The 17,478-nt window shown below is 44.7% G+C and overlaps 2 protein-coding genes across 3 annotated transcripts in view; both read right to left on the minus strand.

Moving 5' to 3' along the window:
• Positions 1-1,675, minus strand: part of DISP1 (dispatched RND transporter family member 1) — a 90,919-nt gene extending 89,244 nt beyond the window's left edge. Inside the window, exon 1 of one of the 2 annotated variants that reach the window (XM_083496017.1) lies at positions 1,343-1,675. In XM_083496017.1, coding sequence (XP_083352143.1) covers positions 1,343-1,504 — 162 coding nt within the window. In that variant the 5' untranslated portion in view covers positions 1,505-1,675. The remainder of the gene's footprint in view (positions 1-1,342) is intronic. The other variant, XM_083496018.1, reaches the window with a different exon arrangement.
• A 6,192-nt stretch (positions 1,676-7,867) lies between these two features.
• FAM177B (family with sequence similarity 177 member B) lies at positions 7,868-14,664 on the minus strand. The gene is made up of 5 exons (XM_083496173.1): positions 13,991-14,664; positions 13,013-13,171; positions 10,830-10,896; positions 10,134-10,231; positions 7,868-8,147 (listed from the first exon to the last, which is right to left on the minus strand). The coding sequence occupies exons 1-5, from the start codon at positions 14,015-14,017 to the stop codon at positions 7,950-7,952; spliced, it is 549 nt and encodes a 182-aa protein (XP_083352299.1). The 5' UTR covers positions 14,018-14,664; the 3' UTR covers positions 7,868-7,949.
• Between the last annotated feature and the right edge of the window lie 2,814 nt (positions 14,665-17,478).

The following is a 17,478-nucleotide window of genomic DNA, read 5'->3' on the forward strand; positions in this document are numbered from 1 at the left end:
ATCCTGCATCACAGAAAATAAATAATTAAAGGAGTCTTATTCGAATCAAAGAATGAGCCATCAGTGGAACATTTCCCATCTCCCTGCAAAGTGGAACAGGGTTCTGTCAGGTGATGTTTCTAATAATAACATGACCAGACAGCTCTATTTGTGGAGACCACAAAGCACCTTTTCAGCCCAGAGTCCAGTCCTCAACAAGCAACATAGGAAGTGGCCTTATGCTGAGACCATTGGTCCATTTAGCTCTATGATGACTGGCAACATCTATGCAGGATCTCAAGACATTGGCCTTTTCCAATCCTTCCTACAGATGCAAGGGAGAGAACCTGGGACCTTTTCTGTGCAAGGTATGTGTGCTTTACAACTGAGCTATACGAAAGTCCCCATACAGTTGGCACAGATGGAGAACAGCACAGACTGTGTTGCCTTCCTAGCTCTTTTCACTTATTTAACTGAATAAAAGATCCCTGAAATTCCCCACGTCACCTCCAATGCTCTTTGTTGTGCAATTCAGAATTCAAAAAGGGAGCACATCATACAGGAGTAGCCAGAGTAGTGCCTTCCAGATGTTGTGGACTACAATTCCCATCAGCCCCAACCAGAAAGTGATCAAGTGTGATAGCTAAATCAACATCACTACCTTGACTAAGCCTGCGGGAAAATGAGTCAAGTTTCCTCCCCAAAATATGCAGAACGACACATACAAAGGGCATGTTTGCATGTGAAGAGTGCAGGAAAACAAAGCCCTTCTGGTGATGAAACCTAAATTTGGGGCGAAATCTGAGGAAAGCAACAGTCTACCTAAGGAAATTTTCCTCCGTTCCAGAAAATGGATATAGTACTAACAAAGAGTCGGATGTGAAGCTCATTTTGGGTATGCTGGACCTTATGCACCACTGGAAAGGGGTTTGTGAGGCGGGTAAGAGACAGAAAAATTCTACACACTTTGCAATCAACTGCATACGAGAGTTGTCACTGAGACCCGAGAGAGAAGATGCTTAAGCTCTTCAAGAGGGAGGCGGTTGTAAGTAAAAAGCCGCAACTCTTCACTTTTAGCATTATTCAGGAGGAAGGGTACTGCAACCAACCGTAGAGCCAGGCTTGGAGATATGCAAGCCCCCAGTTTGCTGGGCCGAACGCGGCTTCACGAGCAGCGGGCCCCCCTCCTCCTTTCCCCAGCGGGTCCTCGCGGCTCCCCCCGCAATCGCGCGCTCACCTCGCCAGTCCGCCCAGACAAGGCTGGGCCTCCTCTGCAACCGAGGCGCTGGCTACCTGTGCAAATCCCCGGGGCAGAAGCCCCCTGCCCGTCCCCCACCCCGCGGAGCGCAGGACCAGTTCCTACCTGGGTCCCTGCGAGGGGGCGGTCCCTGCCCGGCTTGCTGCTGAGGGGGCGCGTGTGGAGCTCGTCGCCCTCGTCCTCCTCCTCCTCGTCCTCTCCCTTTCTCTCTGCGGGGCAGGAAGTGAGCAGCCCCTCTGGCGTCCCCCGCCGTGGCCCTGTTACCATGGGACGGAATCCCTCTCGCTCCGGAAATCACTGCCGGGAAGAGGTCTGGGCCAGGGAGAGAGGGAGAGGGGAGGGGAGCAGCCGCCCATCTTGAGCGTGGCGCGCAGGCGACCCCGCCATCTTGAGCGTGGCGCCACCCCGACGCGGTCTAGGCTCGCTGCGGCCGCGGCTTTCCAGGAGCAGGGAAAGGTGGAAAAGCTTGGAGGGTGGTGCGCGTGCCCTTGCTCCTTTCTAATACGTTTACCCCTTTGAGGAAGGGAGGGAAATACTACCATTTTTTGACTCGGGGTCTCATAAAAACCTAGATCGAATTGCGAAATGCAGCTTGGGACGGTTAGATTATATACTTGAAATGCATGGTTTGAATGTGGTTTGAATGAATGCCGGATTCTTGGGGTGGGATAGGCATCTAAGCCTTGCCTCCATTTCTCTTTCTCCTGTCGTCGCCCTTGTGTTGAATTTTAGATTGGAAGCCCCTCAGGGCAGGGATCTGCTCCTTTTGTAGTCTGTAAAGCGCTATGCACGCTGATGGTGTCTTATGAATAACAACGCAGGGAGCTCTCGCCCTTTTAAACTTCCAGAGCCTCTGCCCATATGAACCAACCCTGGACCCTGCAATCACCACCTGAATCCCTTTTCTGGGTGCCCTCTCCCTGGGTTTCCATCCAGAAGGTGGAAACAAAGAAAGGGTCTTTTCTGTGGTGGCTCCTCACTTGTGGACTGCTCTCCCCAGGGAGGCTCCCTGCTGGTGCCAACTTTTTCCATTTTAAGCACCAGGCAAAAGCTATGGTTTTCCCAGTAGTGATGTATGGAAGTGAGAGCTGGCTGATCACCGAAGAATTGATGCTTTTGAATTATGGTGCTGGAGGAGACTTTTGAGTCCCCCATGGACTGCAAGAAGATCAAGCCTATCCATTCTGAAGGAAATCAGCCCTGAGTGCTCACTGGAAGGACAGATCCTGAAGCTTTGGCCATCTCATGAGAATAGAAGACTCCCTGGAAAAGACCCTGATGTTGGGAAAGATTGAGGCCAGAAGGAGAAGGGGACGACAGAGGACGAGATGGTTGGACAGTGTTCTCAAAGCTACCAGCATGAGTTTGACCAAACTGCGGGAGGCAGTGGAAGACAGGAGTGTCTGGCATGCTCTGGTCCATGGGGTCACGAAGAGTCGGACACGATTAAACGCCAAAACAACCACAACAACAACATGACTTTATACATCATTATTATTATTATCATAATGCACAAAGAAGGAACACAATCATTATCATAGATCTACTTTTTGAATATCGAATAAAATGCTGTTGGTAAGAATTTTCCCTGGTCTTGTCCATTCCTGGCAACATGCCATGGGTTCTCGGCTACCTGACACCACCACTAGATATGCACTTAATAATAATAATAATTGCCGAAGAATTGATGCTTTTAAATTATGGTGCTGGAGGAGACTCTTGAGAGTCCCATGGACAGCAAGAAGATCAAACCTATCCGTTCTGAAGGCAATCAGCCCTGAGTGTTTACTGGAAGGACAGATCTTGAAGCTGAGGCTCCAATACTTTGGCCACCTCATGAGAGGAGAAGACTCCCTGGAAAAGACCCTGATGTTGGGAAAGATGGATGGCACAAGGAGAAGGGGACGACAGAGGACAAGATGGTTGGACAGAGTTCTCGAAACTACCAGCATGAGTTTGACCAAACTGCGGGAGGCAGTGGAAGACAGAAGTGCCTGGTGTGCTCTGTTCCATGGGGTCACGAAGGGTCGGACACGACTAAACGACTAAACAACAACAAAAGAAATTTCTTATTACATGCAGTTTTGCCTGATTTGAATTGCTTAAAGTACTTGTTGCCTCTCTTGTGCGGCAGGATCTGCAAGTCCTGCCTTTTATTGGTATAGATGTGTTGTTTAAATTTTTATTGGTGGTTTGCTATAATTTGTTCTAGACTAGAGTTTATATTTTGTTTGCTTTGTGTCACCTGGGAAGAAAGTGAATGATGATGATGCACAGCAAAGGCAAAAAATAATGAGTGGGGGGATGACAAAGTAGAATATGGAAGGAAGGAAAGTAGGAAGGAAATGGTAGATTTGAAAGAGGCTGAGGAAACACACACACAAGTTGACCATAGGCAGTATGCTGGATGTTACTGCAAATGAATTTCTCCTAAGTCTTATCATCCAGTTGGAGTCTGAAAGAAGTTCCATGAAAAGGTGGATTCACATGGCTGTGGAAGAATGATAAAGTAGCACTGCCATTTGGATTAGACAGACATTTCACATGTCTGTCATGCTAGGAGGTGATCCTGCTCGTAGAAACCGATAGGGGAATAAGGGTCAAATTTTGTCAATTTCCCCTTCAGCCTCCTTAATTCTGAAGCATCCCCAAGGCTCCTGAAGCATATTTGTGGAAGAGCCTTTACGGGGAAGGAGATGCTGGTAAAAAGCACTCTTATCAACTTCTGCTATCTGCACTTCCATAGACATTGCCAAATCCAGGAGAATCCCCAGGCTTCTATCTTGGTCCTTTGAGGGAAGTGCAACCAAGTCCAAGACAGGTTGTAAGCCTCCATCCAGATCAGCCTGCTGCCCTGTCCTGACTTTGCCTGAAGAAGCAAAGACATGTCTCTCTGTGTGAAGGAATAATGCTTTTGTTTAATGTAGTGCTCTGCAGTTTATATAAGCGCTTGTTGTTTCTTAATGTCTGCTTCCCAGTTTATTGGGGTCACATTAACAAAAGGTGGTTTTTTTTCATTGATTAGCCTTACTGGTTAATTTAATTAAGGATTTAAGCCCTAATTTTCATCCATTACATAAATGCTGGAAAGGTGAAATGCTCAAGGAAAGAATATAGTTGGGGCACCTGCAGGTCCTTGAAGAAAAGCATGCTGCTTTCAACCACAGGCAGTCAGACCTGGGGAGCAATTTGGCATATAATTGCTACCACCTCCTAAGGCACAGGACGTCTGACTTTGTTCCCTTTAGCAATGAATTATGGGGGGGGGGGGAGATACTGAAGTGTTTTCAATTGTGTAACTTTTAAATTATGAAACTTTTGAATGGATTTTTTTAAAAAAATAGGAAGGTGCCATTAATAACAATGTACTGTTGATATACTTACATTATTTTCATGCTTTGCTGTGAATATCTCTGGGTATCCAGAGATGAGATTTGCCCACGAAGCGATTATGACTAATAGCTGAGGACTGTAAAACTGAAGTATAAACAAAGCAGGAAATAATCACAGCTAGACTGCTTTTTCACCATTTAAGTGAAGTATTCAAGAGTGGGGCTTAGAGTGGCTGAGGAAACGCAGCCAGATGGGCAGGGTATAAATAATAAATTATTATTATTATATAGACCTTGCTGGCTATGAAAATCTGAAACGGTGGCCCTGACATAAAGCTCTTGTCATGGTACAGATAATCCTTCCCATGGACACCAGGTTGTTTCTGTACTCTCACGTCTTCTCAGAGAAGGGGAAAGAGTTGAAAGGGATAAGAATATTTCTGACTCAAGCCTTAACACTGTTAAAAATTCACTCTCTTGCTCTGCATAACAAACATAATCCCCTCAGGAACTGGATAACCTGTCAGTTGCCAGATTCACATACTTACATAAATATATTCTTATCTATGGGGTTTTATGCTCAGGGAGGCTCCAATCTCCTATAACCTTTGAGTCCCAAAAACATTTTCTTTGCAGACAGCTGTGCCTTACACTAGAGCTGACATCTTCTTTTCTGGCAAGGTTCCTAGGGGTTTGGTGGGGAGGGGGCTAACACGTGAGCTTCCAAATGCAATTGGAAATACAATTCCCATCACCCCTGACCATAGCCCTTGCTGCCTTGGGCAAATTAGAATCCAACATCTGGGGGTGGGGCACAGATTAGCTACCCCTGCTTTCATAACGCTGTAATAGGAGAAAGCTGCACCTGTTGAATTTAAATTAGTAGGCAGATTTTAAAGCCACAGAGTCTCCAGCATGAAGAAAAGGCAGCAGCCTAATTGGAGACCTTTATTCCATCTAAAATAGCAGATGTTTTCCCTGTGATAATATTCAGCTATGTTCAATGGTCACACATACTTAGCTGAATAAAAAAGGCTCTGGCAACTGATGCTTCTTCTCACCTTTATAGTGGGAACTTGGGCAATAAACTGGTGTTCATCTCTGTAGGATACATTCGAACTTATTGCCCCTGAGCATTTGTGAAGTCTGCTCCTTTAGTATTGTATCTCCAGATGGAGATTCTGGGAAGATTTGAGGCCCAGTGTGTAACTTTTAAAGAAACAGCAACACCTTTTTCATCCTAGTGTCAAATATATCTGAAAGTGACCTTAAGAGAATCGTACTAATTCTGGTTGATCGAGTAATCTCCAAATAATCTCCTGAGACAACCAGGAAATTGTGTAGAATGTACGATATACATTGAATGATGCAAGCAAGAGTCATACAGTGAGATCAATTTCATATAAGTGTAACTTTAAATATGCTATCCGATTCTGTTTGACTGGTTTAGCATGATGACCTCATCTTTGATTGGAGATGGAAGAAGGCACTGGTGTCTCATTTTGTCCAGTTGATAAATCACTTGGCCTGGAAACCAACTATAGCAATGGTGGAATATCTATGGTCCTCTAGATGTTGTTGGACTACAACCCAGCATTCCTACTGGTTACACTGGCTGGGGCAGATGAAAGCTGGAGTCCACATCTGGAGGGCTAAGAGTTGTCCCACCACTGTTCTAGAGCCTCCCCACTTCTCTCTTTGCCACCTATTCCCATAGAAAATGATATGACTACAGTTCAAGAATAGGTGTATTTTTTCATTTTTTTTGGATGTCTGGTCATTTTGGGGAGACCCGGAGGTGCTTTGAAAAGCCATCATTGTACTTTGCATGCTGTGCCACAATATTTGGTAAAACAGGGTGTACAAGTTTCATAGCTGCACACTGTGGTTCCGCTCCTTTCTCCTGGGCCATGTCCAGAAAGTGGTGGGGGGGGATGAGTGTTCAGACCCCTGGGCTCTCACTTGTGGGGTGCCTCAGGGTTCCGTCCTCACCCCCATGCTTTTTAACATCTATATGAAGCCGCTGGAAGAGATCATCAGGGAGTTTGGGCTGAGTATTCAGCAGTATGGAGACACCCATCTCTACCTCTCTTTTAAATCAGAACCAGTGAAGGCAGTGAAGCCCTGGAGGCAGTTGGAGGATGGATGGCAGCTAACAGATTGAGGTTGAATTCTGACAAGACAGAAGTACTGTTTCTGGGGGACAGGGGGCAGGCCGGTGTGGGGGACTCCCTGGTCCCAAATGGGGCAACTGCCCCTGAAGGACCAGGTGCGCAGCCTGGGAGTCATTTTGGACTCATGGCTGTCCATGGAGGCACAGGTTAATTCTGTGTCCAGGGCAGCTGTCTACCAGCTCCATCTGGTACACAGGCTGAGACCCTACCTGCCTGTGGACTGTCTTGCCAGAGTGGTGCATGCTCTATTTATCTCCCGCTTGGACTACTGCAATGCGCTCTACATGAGCTACCTTTGAAGGTGACCCGGAAACTGCAACTAATCCAGAATGCGGCAGCTAGAGTGGTGACTGGGAGTGGCCGCGAGAACCATATTAATACCAGTCCGAGCACAATTCAAAGTGTTGGTGCTGACCTTTAAAGCCCTAAATGGCCTCAGTCCTGTATACCTGAAAAAGCATCTCTACCCTCATCGTTCAGACTGGACACTGAGATCCAGCGCTGATGGCCTTCTGGCGGTTCCCTCATTGCGAGAAGTGAGGTTACAGGGAACCAGACAGAGGGCCTTCTCGGTAGTGGCACCCGCCCTGTGGAACGCCCTTCCATCAGATGTCAAGGAAATAAGCAGCTATCCTATTTTTAAAAGACATCTGAAGGCAGCCCTGTTTAGGGAAGTTTTTCATATTTAATATTTAATGAACCCTTGAGTCACATTTGGCAATGATATCTCATGGGGCATCCCATAGAGGACAGCCAGACAAACACAAGCCACTTTCCAAAATATATAGTAGATTCTTCCTTGAATAAAACAAACACTTTGTGTCAATAAGCCAAATAATTACTCCCTGAAAGTGCCAATTCAAACCCAGATTACAACCACCAAATGAACAGGAACCATTTTCAAGCTGAATGAATTTGTTGTGAAAACAAAAACAGCCATGTCTCTTTTTACTGGAAGTCTGTTGTCTTGGGACAACTTGAAAAGTCAAACTCAAAATTAGAGGTTGTCATGCAGTGCCACCTTGTGGTGAAATATGATGAGACTACCCCCAATTAAAATTGACGAGTTTATATTCTGGGCATGAATGGGTCCGTTCAGCATGAAGTTCCAGTAACAAGGCAAAGCTGTGTGGTTTTTTTATTCAAATCATTCCATATTTAGATGTGCATCAGGTGCTTATTTACAAACTTGACAGCGGCTAAAGTTCATTTTGGACTGGGGAGGCTACCTTCTTCGAGTTCACTGACCACTGCAACAGTGTTTTCCAGAGAATATGCAGGTGTCTCTTTAGAATCAATGGACCCATATCCAAAGCTCTGCCTCTCCAGGTGTTCTTTTTCATTTGATGCAACAGTCCCCTCCATCTCCTGCATCTCTTCTCCATCTTCATCACTTTCACTTTCCTGAAACGAACCCCCAGACAATAGCAAATTCAGGGCACAAAACCAAAACTATTTGGATGTCTTAAGGGAGGCATGTGACAACAGCTAGACAAATGTTTTCTTATTTTACATAAGAGCCTACTGGATCAGGACAGTGGTCCAGGATGTCCACAGGAATCTCACATTCTCCTGTCCTGCGGTTTCCAGCTGACAAGCCAAGTGTCCCCATCTTATATTGGTGCAGCTTGTACTTCCTGCCCAAATGTATAACCTTACATTTGTCCCTACTGAAATTCATTTTGTTAGCTTGCACCCAGTTCTCCAATCTGTCCTTAGCTTTAGCTACCCCTCCCAGTTTGGTGTCGCCTGCAAATTTGAAGAGTATCCCCTCAATTCCTTCATCCAGGTCATTTATAAAGATGTTGAACAACCACAGGACCAGGACAGAACCCTGCAGCCCCCCACTTGTCATTTTTTTCCAGGAAGATGAGGAACCTTTACTGACCACTCTTTGGGTTCAGTCAGTCAACCAGTATTCAACAGTGGAAAAGACTCTGAAGATGATGGACCCTCCTTCATTGGAGATTTCAAAGCAGAGGTTGGATGGCCATCTGTCATGGATGCTTTAGTTGAGATTTGTGCATCACAGGGGGTTGGACTAGATGACCCCCAGGGTCTCTTCCAGCTCTATGATTCTATGACCGTGGAGGCAAAGCACGGCCATCGTGGCTAATAGCCATTAATAGCCTTTACCATTATTATTTTTTAATAATCAAGTGGTACATACATTTTGTGAAATAAGTAGCATAAGTATTAGTGGAAGCTGAAACGTAGCAGAATGGAAACAGCACTGATTGTGATAAACGCAGAACAGGACAGCCTCCCCATATTCCTAAGCTACAGCCGGCCCTATTCAGCCAAAGGAAAAGCTTTTGGGAGCCCTCAGGAAGACACCAAGGAGGAGAAGGAGAGAGTGAAAAAGTCACCTTTCCTCCCATCTCCTTTGCTGGTGTTTCTCTGGATCCAACAACATTAGAATTTAGGTATATCATCAGTTGTAAAGGCAGACCTCAGACATTTTGAAGAAAAACAAGTGTTGCTTCCACGGTCAGCCTCAGCACAGTTGGAAACCACTTTTAGGTTTCTGCATCACAGGCCGACTTCTCACAAAACAGCAGGTGAAATGGTAAATCTGTACCTCGTTCGCCTGCTGTTTTGAGAAAGATTGGCCTATGATGCAAAGTCTATAAGCAGTTTCCAGCTGTGCTGTGGCTGACCCTTGCGGGGGCAGGGGAAAGAGAAGTCTTCCATATCACTCAAAATTGCATAAATTCAGGCTGGAGGTGTGAAAGAGTGCTATCTTAAGAAATGCTCTCCCATCCCACCCCTCATCCAACACTAAACTAGGTGTGGGGGGAAAAGGGACTGCAAGTTTTCTAAGAAAAGATGAAGTCTTGTGGAGTCCCACCTGCTACAAGTAATTCTTATCAGCTGTTTTGGAGACTTGCTTGCAGAAACACTTAAAAGGGACCAGCAGGAAAAGGAAGATGTTTGTTTTGGGAAGTAAGTGCTAACATGCCTTTAATATTCCCATGTAACCCAATTTCAAAAGGACCCTCCTTTGTTATTTCCTGCCAAACTTCACAGCCAGGGCCATTTCTCTTTGCTCTTCTGAGATCCCCACATCCAAAGCTGATTGCATTCCAGCCTCATCCTTATTGTGGCTCAGCAGACTCACAAGAAAACAGGAGGGCTTATTCCTGAGCAGCTTCTTAGCCTTCCAATGAAACAGCCAGATAACCGGGCAAGCGGTAAACAAACAGATTTGCTCTGAATTCTCTGAAGAGTTGCCAGAGAAAAGGAAGTCGTTCCCTGGAGATAAATTCAATAGGATCGGTGCTGTGGGCTTGAGCCATAATAAAGCAACCCTAATTAACCAAACACAAACAATCCCAATGATCTTAATTCCTGTTGCTTTTTCTCCACTTGGAGCTAGACTACACTTACCTTGTTCTGTGTCCTGTAGTATTCATCTATTGCATATTGATATTTGGATTCATTGAGTCCAAACAGCGCGGCGAACTTCCCACCAAGGAATTCGCAAGCTGTAAGGATATTGAAGAAAAACAGCAATTGGGACCTTCATCTTAAAGAGAGAGAATAGAAAATGGATGGAAGGGAAGTCGGAATCACCAGTGGATCCCAACAGATACAACAAGCCACATCCCACCTGAGTTGAGCTCTTGTTGGATCTCTAGCTTGTGAGCAGAATATATGGAGACCAAAAGATGGGCCATAGTGCAACTTGGTTTATGTGGACTATGGATGCACATTAATCCTCCCACATCATATGCACCACATTTTAACTTCCATTAAAATGGCCTTCAACCTGGTGTCTCTCCAGATGTTGGGCTACAACTCCCATCAACCCCAGCCAGCATGGTTACTGGTCAGGGATGATGGGAGCTGTAGTCCAATAACATCTGTTGGGCCCTACGCTGGGGGTGGCTACAGTAAGATAGGCCTTTTCCTGGTTTGCTGGATGAAGATGAAGACAGACAGACCTTCTCACCCAGGAGCAGAAGACTTCACCAATGTCCACAGACCCAACATGGGCATTTTTTAAAAAGCAATTGTGAATTGATGTGGTGACTGTTCTCATGCCATCAATTTGACAACCATATTGAAAAGAAAAATGCTTACTAAAAAAAGTTGTCGCTGCTATTCGAAGGACCCAAAATCGCAGGTAACTAGCCCAGGAGAGGCCAACCTATGAAACAAAAGCAACATTTTACCAATGACAGTACAGAAATTCATTTGCCACTCCATTAACAGCAGGATTATATATTTGAGATCGGGGCTGTGCATGTCTCTTTTGAACCCAGAAGACAAAATGTGTTCCTTACAACTCAAAAACCTCTTTCTTGCCCTTACAAGTGAAACTATAGAGACCTTTCTATTATCAAGGGTGTTTAAAATTTGGTAGGGTAGGGCCTTCACATCCAATTATATGTCTCCTCCGATATTTGTAATTTCTTGTAGAAAACACCTCTCACTCAAGAAATAAAGATGCAGATTCGGCAGGAGTTGAGATGGGGAGAGGAACGCTTGGACGTTTGCTGTTTAGGTGATTCTCCATGACTAGAATTAAATAATCTTGTCCTTGTTCCTCCCCCTCATTACAAACTCCTATAATCCAAACCAAATGCAGACGACTTGCCATTCTAAGGCAGAAGTGGGAAAACTCAAGACAATCTCTCTCTCTCTCTCTCTCTCTCTGTGTGTGTGTGTGTGTGGAGGCTAAACTGAGGCCCTCCAGGCCTTGTTCTCTGGTCCTTTGAACGCTCCTCAGGCCACACCTCTTCCCAGCCATGTGCCACCCACTCTGGGTGCTTCTGCTTGCCTGGATGGAGAGATGTATATTATTATTATTATTATTATTATTATTATTATTATTATTATTATTACCCCACCCTCCCTGGCCAAGGCTGGGCTCAGGGCGGCTAAGAGGCAAATAATAAAAACAAGTTGAATGAATACAACTTAAAAGCAAGATTAAAATACAACATTAAAATATTGAAACATTAAAATATTAAAATGCAGCCTCATCACAGGAGGAGAAAGGAAAAGAAAAAAGAAAGAGGGAGAGGGAATCAAATTGGCTCCAAGCCAAAGGCCAGGCGGAACAACTCTGTCTTACAGGCCCTGTGGAAAGAAATCAGATCCTGCAGGGCCCTGGTCTCATGAGGCAGAGCGTTCCACCAGGCCGGAGCCAGTGTTGAAAAGGCCCTGGCTCTGGTTGAAGCCAATCTAACTTCCTTAGGGCCCAGGACCACTAGGGTGTTGCTATTTATGGATTTTGAGGCTCTCTGTGAGGCATACCGGGAGAGGCAGTCCCGTAGGTACGAGGGCTTTAAAGGTCAAAACCAGCACCTTAAATCTGACCCTGTACTCTACCGGGAGCCAGTGCAGCTGGAAAAGCACTGGGTGAATATGCTCCCATGGCAGAAACCCCATGAGGGGCCTCACTGCAGCATTCTGCACCTGCTGGAGTTTCTGGGACAGCTTCAAGGGCAGCCCCACGTAGAACGAATTACAGTAGTCAAGCCTGGAGGTGACTGTCGCATGCATCACTGTGGTCAGGTCGGGACGGGAAAGGTAAGGTATGAGGGTATTGAAAGACCTTTACATGGCTGGAATGTTATATGTGGTAGAAAAATAAAAGTCAATGTTGCTTCACTTACTCTTGGCCTCTGGCCACATCTGCCACTTTTACACGGTCCCTGGAAGGGTGCCCTTGAGGGACTGTGGCCCTGAAAAGGGGTTCACACCCCTGCTAAGGAGAGTTATCCCACAAGAGCGTACGCAAACAAAATTGTCAGAAGGCCTCAAAACCCATCCTTCTGAAATTTGGCAGGTGGAGAAAAGGGCCTTTTTTGTCGTGGCACCCAGCATATTCAAATGCCCTCTTTAGCAAAGATTGCTTAGATCCCAGTCATTGCCAAGTATATATATTAATGCTTAGGCCTTCCAGCACATTAAGACTGGTACCAAGTGATGGTCATTATCGGCTCTACTGAGATTTTAAATTACCTGATGTCATATGCTGTGCACCTATATTACTTTCCAAGCACATTCAAAGCACATTATTTTTGTCAAGAATTATGGGCGCTGTCGTTACAATTCTGCCACCTTGAACAAACTAATGCCCAGAATTATTTGTGGGGGTGTGTGGATTGTGCTTTAAAGGTATAGTGTGCATGCAGTGGGAAATTAGATACATTTACTTTAATTGCTTTTTGTTTTGTGTTATTAGCTGCCCTGGAAGTATATTTTTTAAAATGTAAGGCTATATACAAATTTGAGGTTTTTAAAAACATTCTCACAGTGTCAGGAAGTGGATTGTGGTCGCTTTCCTCCATATCTTCTTCCTCTGTACTGTATTCTTCCATCGTTTCACCACTTGTAAAATGAATAATCCTCCTTGGAGGTTTTCCCCCCTTTGAACCTTCATCTCCTGGCTGTCTGCCACCATTTTCTTCATTCTGCTCATCAGAAAGATGGTGATCAGCTGAGACAATTTTAGGAAAACTGTGAGAACATCCATATGCATCATTATTTTTATCTCACTCACGGTGAGTTGGTAATAAGGTTGTGCGCTGCACATATCCTCTATGTATATATCATATACAGATATGGAAGCTACTTAACATTCCATTGCACTCTTTGTAACTTTTGGCCACACTTTTAGAGTGACCAAGAAACTAAAAACCAAGCAGAGCTATGAAGACAAGAGAAGGCTTGATTCTAGGGCACAAGTCCTCCAGATGTTGAACTACAACTGCCATCATCCCTGACTACCAGCTATACTGGCTGAAGATGATGGGAGTTGGAGTCCAACAATATCTAGAGGACGACACCATATTGGCTACCCCTATTCTAGGATAACAGGGAAGAAGTTCAGGACATACAAACACACCCCCATGAAGTGCCTGAGTTGTTTTAAATTTGTGCTTAGCTAGAGGGTAAGTGTTTGTCTTCTCAAGCCGATAAAGTATAAAATATGAGAGTCTATATGTTTTGATTATGAAGAGCTCAGGGGTTCAGCACAGTCCATAAAATCACATTGTGCACTTAAAATATTTTGCACACATATTTTACAATGCATCGGGGGATCGTGCTAAAAACACATCTAGCTCTGGAGCAGAAAATTTTGTTTACCGCTCCATTATCTCCCAGCTACTGTAACAAACAACAGGGGAGTTAAAAGCAGGTTCAAAGGATTTTCTCTGCTGCCGTGTGTGAGGAATTATAATAGGCAGCTATTGCTAAAGATCTATTAAAAACCCACAATAGTCACTCACCTTCAGAATCCCTTGGCTCCCTTCCATCACAGAAATGAGAATCTGACTAAAACGCTGAAGAAGTTGGGAGGAAAACAAGAAAACATAACTGGGCCGCCTCCTCTTTTGGGAACATTAGCAGCTCATAACTGAAGACACCAGCCAGGAAAAGCAGAACTGCTTCAGTTGCGCTCATAAAAGGGCTGGCTGTATTTGAATTGTGGGCTGGGCTTTTTTCTTCCTTTTTCTGTCATGCAAATCTAAATGATCGCAACAGAGAGGTGGCGAGCCAAGCGGAACAAGTACCTGCAAAAATGATAGTTTAGGAGGCTGCCAAATCTGCAATTTCTTTGTTCCAAATCTAGTTTTAGGGATCCATTTTCAGCACCTCCTTTTTGATGCCCTCCCTCCCTCAAAATGTTTAACAAGGTTAAAAGTCACAGTGGTATTTGCTCTTTCCCAGCAACTAACCAGCCAGATTCAACGCCACACCTTTGTCGAATGGAGAGAAGCCGCTTGTGACCTGGGATGCTGCGCCACCTACTGCTTGTTTTGTGAAAGTGCCACGTGTTAAAAAGTTACACGTCGCAATCGCAGGTCTTCTAGCTATGCTGCGGATTCCCGACAGAACCGAATTGAACAAGACATTATCTCATTTTTTAATCAGAAGCTTTTGTCGTATGCATAGCAAAGAATAAGGCATAATCAGACTTGGTAAGGGGATATTTATTTTGAGTTTAACAGCTCCAGAGCTTGAATGATTCTGTCCCACTCTGATTCAGTCTGGTAATAGGTTTTAATTTATAGTGTACCAAGGTATTCAAAATTGTTCATAGTCAGTCACTGTAAGTAGTCCTAACAAGAGTCCTATAATTTCTCAATTTTGGGTCCCCAAATGCTGTTGGACTACAACTCCCATCATCCCTAGAGAACAGGGCCAGTAGTCATGAATGATGGGAGTTGTAGTCCATCAACATCTGGTTGGGGGCAAGGCTGAGAAAAGCAGAGGTAGGCAATTCTTTGCATATCGCAAAGGGGCAGGGGTTAAGAGATGGGGCAGCCAGCTGCAAATAAGACTTGTAACGCGTGGGAAACTGTGAAGGCACATTATGGGGTGTGTGGGCAGGACAAGTTGTTGTTGCTGCTGCTGATATTCCAGTTTCCACATGATTGCTTTGCCTCTGACCACCCTACTGAAAGATACTGGCTTGCCTAAGTCATGTAGGGAGTTCATAGGCGAGACAAATTTAACCTGGGAGATGTCCCAGCTCAAGCTTGTAGTCTTAAGACACTATAATATACAGTGGTGCCTCGGGTAAAGAACTTAATTCATTCTGGAGGTCCGTTCTTAACCTGAAACTGTTCTTAACCTGAGGTACCACTTTAGCTAATGGGGCCTTCCGCTGTCGCTGTGCCACTGTTGCACTACTTCTGTTCTCATCCTGAGGTAAAGTTCTTAACACGAGGCACTATTTATGGGTTAGCGGAGTCTGTAACCTGAAGCGTCTGTAACCCGAGGTACCACTCTGCAGGGAAGCACCTTAGTTTAATAGCACAAGAAAAGCCTGCTGGATCAGGCCAGTGGCCTCTCTAGTCCGCCATCCTATTCTCACAAGCAGGACCCAAGCACAAAAACAGTCCCCTCTCCTGTGGCTTCCAGCAACTGGTATTCAGAAGCCTTGCTGCCTCTGATAGTTGAGATTGAACATAGACATCAGGGTTAGTAGTAGCCATCGATAACCTTATCATCCATGAATTTGCCTCCTGCTTTTTAAAAGCCAGTACTTTTTGGTAGGCGCTGGGCTCCTGGGATGTCATCAAGCGTTTCCAAAGGATGAATGACAGAAGAGCCTTTGCATGAAAGCTAGTTGCTTATTTCACAAGGAGACTTGACATAAAAACTTTTAGGTGCCAAAAAGAGCGAGCACCAGAAGGATATGGAAGAATTCACATACACACAACCCCACAACAGCTTGCCGTAAAAAAGCCTGTTGTTTCCCCTGCCTGGGGTTAAGCCTTGAGATAAGCAGAGGCTAACAGAGACTGTGAACCAATCAGGTAACAGGCGACCATGCAGGAATAATTCAACATTGGTTTGTAATCTGGCCTAGTTTGAGTAATCAGGTAGGTTACAGTAGTCAATCTTCTACTTATAGTATCTTGACCAGTATAAGTAGCATGTGATAATTCACAAAATTATAAGCAGCATCACAATTCTTAAGTGCAGAGTTGTCTTTGCAATATATTAATATCCAGCTGTGTGTAAGGCTGTATCACAGGACTCATCGGGACACAAGTTGATTTTTTGAATTAAAGGAATCAAGTACCTTTGGCCTCAGTGCAGGTTCTCACATGCTTAGACAAAGATGCTTAGCTATGATACATACTAATCTTTAGAGCTTTAGCACTGCACGCTGAATGAAAACTTGGGTGTAACACATGCTGCTTTAGTGTTTCTTCATTGAAAACCAATAATCCTACTGATTTGTCTGAGATATCCAAAGGGGAAATTAAGCTTTTAGGGTGGCGCGTCTCTAACAAAGCTAGCTATTTCCTGTGAGCTAAAATAAAACAGAAAACAGTCAGAGGAGATTTCAGGCATACCGTTTATCATAGCATATTGTTTGCTGAAACTGCAGCTTATGGAGTTCTTTTTTATTAAAGGCCATATCATGCTGCCAAATTTATATATCTGGTTTAATAAAAATGGTTTTAACACTAGTATCCCAAGTTCTGTAAAGTCTCTTGAACCTTGCATTACTCTCAGTTCATGTAAAAGTATATATAATTTGTATAGTCCACTTTAACGCCCAGAGCATATCTAAAAGTGATTTACAAGAAAATAGTGTCACATTCAAAATCTGGTACAGGAAAAGAAGTTACATAGCATAGTGGATAATGTTGGACTAGGACATGGAAGACCGGGGTATAATTCCCACTCACCTGGGTCACCTTGGGCCACTTACTGACTCTCAGCCTTTTCTACCTCCCAGGGACGTTGCAAGGATAAAATGGGGAGGGGAGAGCTACGTACACCACCTTGAAGGAAGGGTGGGATGGAAATGTAAGAACAGTAAGGAAAATCAATTATCCAGGCTGTATTTCCTGCCATAATAATAATAATTTATTACTTATACCCTGCCCATCTGACCAGGTCGCCCCAAACACTCTGGTGGCTTCCAAGAAAATATAAAGGGACAAAACAAAATATCAAACATTAAAAGCTTCTCCCTACAGGGCTCCCTTCAGAAGGTTGTATAGTTTTTTATCTGTTTGTCATCTGCAGGGTGGGTGCCACTACTGAGAAGGCCCTCTGCCTGGTTCCTTGTAACTTAGCTTCTCAGTGAGGGAACTGCCAGAAGGCCCTTGGAGCAGGACCTGAATGATGGGGGTGGAGACACTCCTTCAGCTATAGTGGGTCCCGATTGTCATACCAGGCAGCAGCTCCCACCAAAATTTAATTGAGGCTGGGGAGCCTTTCCAGTGCACCAGCGACATCAGAGCAGCTA

Source organism: Podarcis liolepis (assembly GCF_965112155.1).
Source record: "Podarcis liolepis genome assembly, chromosome: 3".
NCBI lineage: Eukaryota > Metazoa > Chordata > Lepidosauria > Squamata > Lacertidae > Podarcis > Podarcis liolepis.

Bases quoted from the DNA above. Each gene is read 5' to 3' on its own strand.
- FAM177B (XM_083496173.1), bottom strand. From the start codon at position 14,017: ATGGAAGGGAGCCAAGGGATTCTGAAG. The intron at 10,232-10,829 runs GTAAGCATTTTT...ATATCCTTACAG, and splicing joins AGCAGCGACAACTTTTTTTA to CTTGCGAATTCCTTGGTGGG. The intron at 8,148-10,133 runs GTAAGTGTAGTC...GGTTCGTTTCAG, and splicing joins ACTACAGGACACAGAACAAG to GAAAGTGAAAGTGATGAAGA.